The following is a 7346-nucleotide window of genomic DNA, read 5'->3' as shown; positions in this document are numbered from 1 at the left end:
AAAATACAATTAATTGGTTAAATCACAGCACTTTATAGAATTTAAACCATCTACTTTAAAAATTAAAAATTCAATCCACCTATTTTTTCAATTTAAAAATTTTAATCCAATCACTATTATTATTAAAATTTATCAATTTAATATATTTTTTTGTCAAATATATGTCCCATCACATTCATGCTAAATTGACAAGTTTTAACCGGAAATACTCACTATTTTAATGATTAGAATGTGATTTTTAAATTAAAAATAGGGTGACTTAATTTTTTTATTTTTAAGAATAGGGATTAAATATTAAATTTTATAAAGATATAGGGACCAATAGCAGAATTTAACGAAAAAAATTATGAGCCTCGCGGTTTACCAGTAAAAGGGAGCAATATTAGAAGGAGAACAATGCAATGTTTGCAGATTTACGGTGAAATGTGGAGAAAAGCAGTGTGTTCAATCCCACCCTATAGACCTTTCTCTTATTCCGCCGCCACTGATATCCCAACTCTTTACTCTTTCCTTCAGCCTTCAATTTTTGCATTAAAACCAAACGATCAATCAAAACAACCTCAGGACTCCACCAATTCCCAAACCAAAACCCTAACCGAAGAACAAAAAACCACTCTACAAACCACCCTAGAGAAATCCCTTCTCACCCACAACACTGATGAAGCCTGGAAGTCCTTCAAGTCCCTCACCATCTGCTGCACTTTTCCCAATAAGCCCCTCACTAACTCCCTTATTACCCACTTGTCTTCCTTGCAAGACACCCAAAATCTCAAAAGGGCATTTGCCTCTGTGATTTTTGTCATTGAAAAGGATCCAAAGTTGCTGTCTTTTGAAACCGTGACTACCCTTTTGAGTTCCATGAATTTTGCCAACACCGCCGCCCCTGCTTTTGCTCTTATAAAATGCATGTTCAAAAACAGGTACTTTGTCCCTTTTGGGTTGTGGGGTAATATGCTTGTTGATGTCAGTAGGAAAAGTGGTAGCCTTGTTGCATTTTTAAGAGTTTTTGAGGAATGTTGTAGGATTGCTATTGATGAAAAGTTGAATTATATGAAACCTGATTTGGCTGCTTGTAATGCTGCTCTAGAGTGTTGCTGTTGTGAGCTTGAATCAGTTTCGGATGCTGAAAAAGTAGTGGCAACTATGTCTGTCTTAGGTGTTCGGCCCGATGAATCAAGTTTTGGTTTCCTTTCTTATTTGTTTGCATTAAAAGGGCTTGAAAAGAAGATAGATGAGTTAGAAAAATTGATGGTTGAGTTTGGTTTTTCAAATAAACGGGTGTTTTTTAATAGCTTGATTGGTGGGTATGTCAAGTCGGGCAAAATAGACTCAGTTTCAACCACGGTTTTGCGTAGTTTGAGAGAAGGTAATGGGAAAGAGTGGATTTTCAGTGATGAAACTCACTGTGAAGTGGTTAAAGGGTATCTTCAAAATGGGGCTATGAAGAGTTTAGCTAGTTTGATCATTGAAGCTCAAAAGTTGGAGTCTCCCATGCTTGAGGTTGACAAGTCTTTTGGATATGGCATCATTAGCGCCTGTATTAATCTTGGTTTAGCAGATAAGGCACACAGCATTCTTGATGAAATGAATGCTCAGAGTGGTTCCGTGGGGCTTGGTGTTTATGTGCCTATCTTAAAGGCTTACAGCAAGGAGCATAGAACTGCCGAAGCTACTCAATTAGTTATGGATATTGGTAATTCAGGGCTTCAGTTGGATGCAGGAATGTATGACATGCTAATTGAAGTGTCCATGACGAGTCAGGATTTTCAGTCTGCTTTTACATTGTTTAGGGATATGAGAGATGCAAGAATACCTGACTTGAAAGGGAGTTATCTTACTATAATGACAGGTCTGATGGAGAATCAAAGACCTGAGTTGATGGCTGCATTTCTAGATGAAGTTGTTGAAGACCCTCGCATAGAAGTTAAAACTCATGACTGGAACTCAATTATTCATGCTTTCTGTAAAGCTGGGCGGTTGGAAGATGCTAGGAGGACTTTCAGAAGGATGACTTTCCTGCAGTTTGAGCCAAATGATCAAACATATTTGTCCCTGATTAATGGTTATGTGACTGCGGAGAAATATTTCAGTGTTTTGATGCTATGGAATGAGATTAAACGGAAATTTTCAGGTGGCAAAGAGAAAGGCATCAATTTTGATCACAACTTAGTTGATGCATTCTTATATGCTCTTGTTAAAGGGGGTTTCTTTGATGCAGTGATGCAAGTCGTTGAGAAGTCGCAAGAGATGAAAATTTTTGTGGATAAATGGAGGTACAAACAAGCATTCATGGAGAAGCATAAGAAGCTTAAAGTGTCAAAGTTGAGGAGAAGGAGCTTCAGGAAAATGGAGGCACTTATCGCTTTCAAGAATTGGGCTGGTTTGAATGCATGATTATCCACAGTACTTCTGAAACACAAGGAGCTTCAAATCGACAGAATTCTACTTGCCACGAGGCATCAGTACCATGAACTTTATGCTATTGTATTCCCTTGAAATATGTAGATGTCCAGGAAACTTGAAGCTCACTTGAAATATGGGGATTTCTAGGAAACTGAAAGCTCTTAGTGTTGTCGGTTGTGTGAATTCTTCATCTCACTGGTGATACCTAGTTGCCTTGGTATCTGCATGCGGTACCGACTCACTGTAAATCCAGTGGATGTGCTATGGTTGTTTTATCAGAGAAGAGTTTGAACCTGATGCAAGTTCAATATATGAGGTAGGGGGATTGGTTAGGTTTTCTTTGCTGCTTGGCACTGAAGTGAATTTGAGAGGAAATTTTTCCCCGTCTTTTATACATTTATTATTTACCATTAGCCATTATGTGAACCACATTTCCCTCTTTTAGGATATGACAGACTGATATATTCTGACAGAGGATTTAGAAGCCCTGACTCAGTGTAATCACTTTGAAAGAGGAGTAAAACATTTTCTATTTACATATTGTAAAAAATGCGACAAAAAAATAAATTTACAAGACGTGCTGTGTCCATGAATAGGGTTGCAGTTTTCTCTTCCCGTTTCACATGAATGAATACTACTGAAATGTTTCTTTTCACACAAATGACATTCTTCTTCTTTTTAATCTCTAGTCTCTCTTTCACAGGTCGCATGGTCCATAAGAGGTGGAAAATTTTTCATTTTGCTGTGGCATCATCTTTTTAACCTTTCTTTTCATTCTTAGGAATTGGGGATCCATATATGTCATAGTAACTTGGACAGACAAAGTGCTGTGACTAAATGGACTTTTAGGTGCTTATTTAACCCCCTTCTTTTTATTCAAAATAGTAATGAAAATCCATGGTGCTTTATAGCTAGAATGCACAAAATGACAGGCTCTTCTTTTTAGGATGGAAAAGGGGAAGAATGTTGAAATTTGATTAGTTCCACCGAAAAGAATACCATTTCTCCTCCTCATATCTTTTTAACTATTAGCTGCACTTGTAATATGTTCTTCATCCAAAACCCTTTATCCATGTCACCTCTACCAGCTGCTATCTTCATCAGCATTCTGTTCTTGCTTCCTCAACTCCATAAAGTTTGTTCTTCCAGCCCTGCTGCTGGCCGCACCATACCGACCCGCGGTACATGTAACAGCACTTGTGGTGCAATCCCGGTTATGTTTCCCTTTGGCACTGGATTTGGGTGTGGCCACCCTTACTTTGCTAGATATGTAAAATGCAATGCTGGTACTCTACAGTTCTCAACTGGCACTGGCATTTACCCTGTTTCTTCCATCGACTACCCAACCAGCACTATTGTTGTTGCAGATCCTTTCATGTCAACTTGCTCTTCAATGCAGAATTCTGGAAGTTTTAGCTTGGACCGAACGAGCCCGTTCACACTAACAGGTTCCAATATCTTTGTCCTGCTTGGTTGCTCAACTACATCTCCTGTGTTTGATCCAAGTGAGGATTTGTGTGATACCGGATCAGGTTCTCGTGTTTGCAGCGGTTTGTATTCTTGCAAAGGGGTAACTGGAATTGGGTTGCCACAAAATGCACCTACATCTACCTGTTGTGTTTATGACTCCTTGATGGGAATAGGATCAGGCTATTCTTTGGATCTCCCAAAACTTCAGTGCTCATCGTACACGTCGATATTCGAGTTTGGAGATGAAGGGGATCCCATGAAATGGAAATTTGGGATTTCTTTGCAGTATAATGATTCATACTACACTCCTGCATGCAAGAACTGTGAAACCAGTGGAGGCTTGTGTGGCTTTTCTGGTCTGGATGAGTCATTCTCTTGCATTTGCCGAGATGGTGTGAACACTACCACAAATTGCTTTGGCCATGGTTAGTTCAATACAAACAACAAATGCACTGTTGCACATACGTTCAGTTCAATGATCTTTCCTTTCCCTTCTTTATTTATTTACTGAATTTATCTGTATTGTGTGTTTTTGATATGATTAGGGTACACCTGGAGTGGGGCATGGGAACCCAAAATTCAAACCAAGACTAGTATTGGAGGTATTAAATGACACTACCATATCTTATCACTTTATTTTCATTCAACTTTTTTTTACACCAAAAGTCTTCCTTTTGCAGGACTTTTTACAGTCGCATAGTGTTTTCCATTACTTTTTTCTCTTTCTCCAAAAATCCCATTACTTGCTTTCAAACATGCATGTTGACCAATTTTTGCTTTATTTTCATCTTTTGGTCTGCAGTGTTTTTGCTGTGGTGGATTTATCTTCAAGTTTGATGACGAAATGACTTCAAAATGAAAGTGTGTGGTGGTCTAAGAAGATCATGTGATGTTACATGCAAATTTTACCTCAAATATCTCATGTAATTTAAGGGGGTCCAAAATTCAAGAATATTCTTGCCATAAATGTAAGATCCAGTTTGGTTATTCGGATCATATGTATGCAGTGATGCACATTTCACTTGTTTTTTTGCTGACAATGGAATTTGCTGAAAAAAAGGGTGATTTGAAATAGCCATAAATACTGATGGTTAAATGAAAGCGAAAATTGTCAAAACTGCAAAATAAATATTTGTGCTATATCGAAATTTGAAATTTGTGCTATATTTAATACAATATTGATACAATATTTAATACAATATGAAGTCGTCTTATTTTGTCTCACTTCATTTTATATTTATTAACTGTTTTTAATAATTTCAACATAATCTATAAATGCTTCAGGGTTTATTGTACAATGTATTATTATATTTTTCTTTATAAAAGTTAATATATTTATAAAGGGTAAAATTGTAGTTTCAAAACATTGAAGTTAGCTAGGATAGGGCAAGTACTTCCCTTTCAAAAGAAAAAAAAGAACGCCCCATCTCGTTGCCATTGTCTAAGATACATATTTATCCAAAATCTATCAAATTTATTAGTTTGAATTTCTTTTGAATGAACTAATATAGCTTTTCTTATTCATTGTATTACAGAATTTTTCATTTAAATATTTTTTATTATTTAAAAGTTTTATCACTTTTATAAATAAAAATTTTAATTTTACTGAAATAATTTGGTTAAATAAATTTACTTCATAAAAAAATTAATCATACTTTTAAACAAAAATTATGGTTCTATTAAAAGAATTTTATTAAATAAATTTATATAATAATAAATAATTTAAATTTTATATTAAATTCATTTATAGTTAAATTATTATGTTTCCATTAAAAGAGAGGAAAATTATTTTACTTTAGTTTAAATAATAATATAGAATTATTTATATAATAAGTAAGTTTATATTTCATTTATAATTTTTTAACTAATATATATAATATATTTTAATCATATTAATCATATATTATCTACAAACTATTGCAGTCAATTTATTAACTATTGAATAGTTAAAAGAGTAATGATTTTAGTTATTAATATACCATTTTTTATAGTTTATACAAATGCTTAATAATAATTAGAAATTTTTTTATTACACAAAATAATTTATATATGTTAGTTATAATTACTATTTATTATTTTCAATAATACTAATTTGCATTAATTATATGAAGTAAAGATTATATTATAAATTTTTTGAAAATAGCTTCCATAGAGAATTAGAGAAAAACAGATCCGCATGAGCAAGGTCCAAGTCCAAAGACAAAAGCAACACACTGCATTATGTCCTAATACAATTAGAAAAATACCAAAGAAAAATAGAAGATAAAAGAAAAATAGAAGATAAAAGAAAAATAAACCTAAAAGGCTGCCCCATAAACAGCTGATGGAAGCTGAAAATCTCAAAGCCAAATTTGATAAGCTTTAAAGCATGGCAATGGAGAGAAAAGAAGACACAACAAGGACAACTAGATATATGTGACAATTCAAGCCCAATGCATGCGGCGAAATTAAGGCAGATGAGCGTTTGACCCCTTGTCCGTAGCCACCGCGCTTTCCACCTTAAATGGAACCTCATCAACCAAAAAACGGTCCGATGTCCAGCACAATCCCAACGCTGCGAGTTGGTAAGCAACCCAATTCTACTCTCAAAAGCAATGGTAGATTGTAGTTGCTGCAAAAAAGGTAGTTAATCGCAACCTCCCCTCTATAACCAGTGCCCGGATCTCTGACCGGTCAGCCTGTGTGCTATTGAGTTTGCGAATCGCATGCAGAGAGTCTCCTTCAAACACGACTTGAGATAGACCAAGGTCCTGGGCGAATTCCAACGCTGACAAGAGAACCAATGTTTATGCAACAAAAGCCGACAAGACTTAACCATGGATCCTAGTACAAGCGCCAAGCACCTGGCTCTGGGCATCCCGCATCACCACCCCCGAGCAAGAAGAGTGTGACCCCCCTCTGTATGCAACATCGAAGTTGGCCTTAACCAGAGGCGTGATTGGAGGATGCCATTGTGCAATACGCAAAACCCCCAGAATTGCTCCTGGCACGGCCAGCACCGATAGGCCACCCATGTAGGATCGAATAAAGGAGACCAACTTAAGAGACGTCCAACCAAGGCCCTCGTGATAATACCTATTGCGTGACCACCATAGTGCCCAAATCGTGATAAGGATAAGTGCTAACTTGTCCTAGGTATGTGCTTGACAAAGAAAACCCAAACAACTCACAAGATCCAAATCATTGTAGGTACCAGCCCAGGATACGAGAAGCCAATTCCAAACTGAAATGGCAAAAGGGCAGTCTCGAAGCACGTGAATAGGCGTCTTAAGTATATTTAGACATCTAGGGCAAAATTGTGTGGTAGAGTTGTATCGATTGTAAAGGTTGTGTAATATGGGTACATAATTGCAAAGGAATCTCCAAATTGTTACGTGAACTTTAGGAGGGACCCGAACCTTCCAAATTGTTGTAAACAAATCACGTGAACTCAATGGGTTAGAAGGACTATAGGGAATCGGGATTTGTTGCAT

The 7346-nt window shown here is 36.3% G+C and overlaps 2 protein-coding genes across 2 annotated transcripts; both read left to right on the top strand.

The window, feature by feature from the left end:
* Positions 1-395: 395 nt before the first annotated feature.
* On the top strand, positions 396-2979 carry LOC107920358 (pentatricopeptide repeat-containing protein At1g69290-like). Its single transcript, XM_016850037.2, has one exon. It carries the CDS (start codon positions 397-399, stop codon positions 2392-2394), a length of 1998 nt encoding a protein of 665 aa, XP_016705526.2. The 5' UTR covers position 396; the 3' UTR covers positions 2395-2979.
* On the top strand, positions 2583-5037 carry LOC107920359 (wall-associated receptor kinase-like 22). Its single transcript, XM_016850038.2, has 4 exons — positions 2583-2719; positions 3107-4298; positions 4419-4475; positions 4676-5037. Exons 2-4 carry the CDS (start codon positions 3449-3451, stop codon positions 4708-4710), a joined length of 942 nt encoding a protein of 313 aa, XP_016705527.2. The 5' UTR covers positions 2583-2719; positions 3107-3448; the 3' UTR covers positions 4711-5037.
* Positions 5038-7346: the final 2309 nt, after the last annotated feature.

Source organism: Gossypium hirsutum, chromosome D13 (assembly GCF_007990345.1).
Source record: "Gossypium hirsutum isolate 1008001.06 chromosome D13, Gossypium_hirsutum_v2.1, whole genome shotgun sequence".
In the NCBI taxonomy this organism is placed as follows: domain Eukaryota; kingdom Viridiplantae; phylum Streptophyta; class Magnoliopsida; order Malvales; family Malvaceae; genus Gossypium; species Gossypium hirsutum.
The sequence above is the reverse complement of the archived record's forward strand: the minus strand, read 5'-3'. Positions and strand labels throughout refer to the sequence as shown.

Bases quoted from the DNA above. Each gene is read 5' to 3' on its own strand.
- LOC107920358 (XM_016850037.2), top strand. From the start codon at position 397: ATGCAATGTTTGCAGATTTACGGTGAAATGTGGAGAAAAGCAGTGTGT.
- LOC107920359 (XM_016850038.2), top strand. From the start codon at position 3,449: ATGTTCTTCATCCAAAACCCTTTATCCATGTCACCTCTACCAGCTGCT. The intron at 4,299-4,418 runs GTTAGTTCAATA...TGATATGATTAG, and splicing joins CACAAATTGCTTTGGCCATG to GGTACACCTGGAGTGGGGCA. The intron at 4,476-4,675 runs GTATTAAATGAC...TTTGGTCTGCAG, and splicing joins AACCAAGACTAGTATTGGAG to TGTTTTTGCTGTGGTGGATT.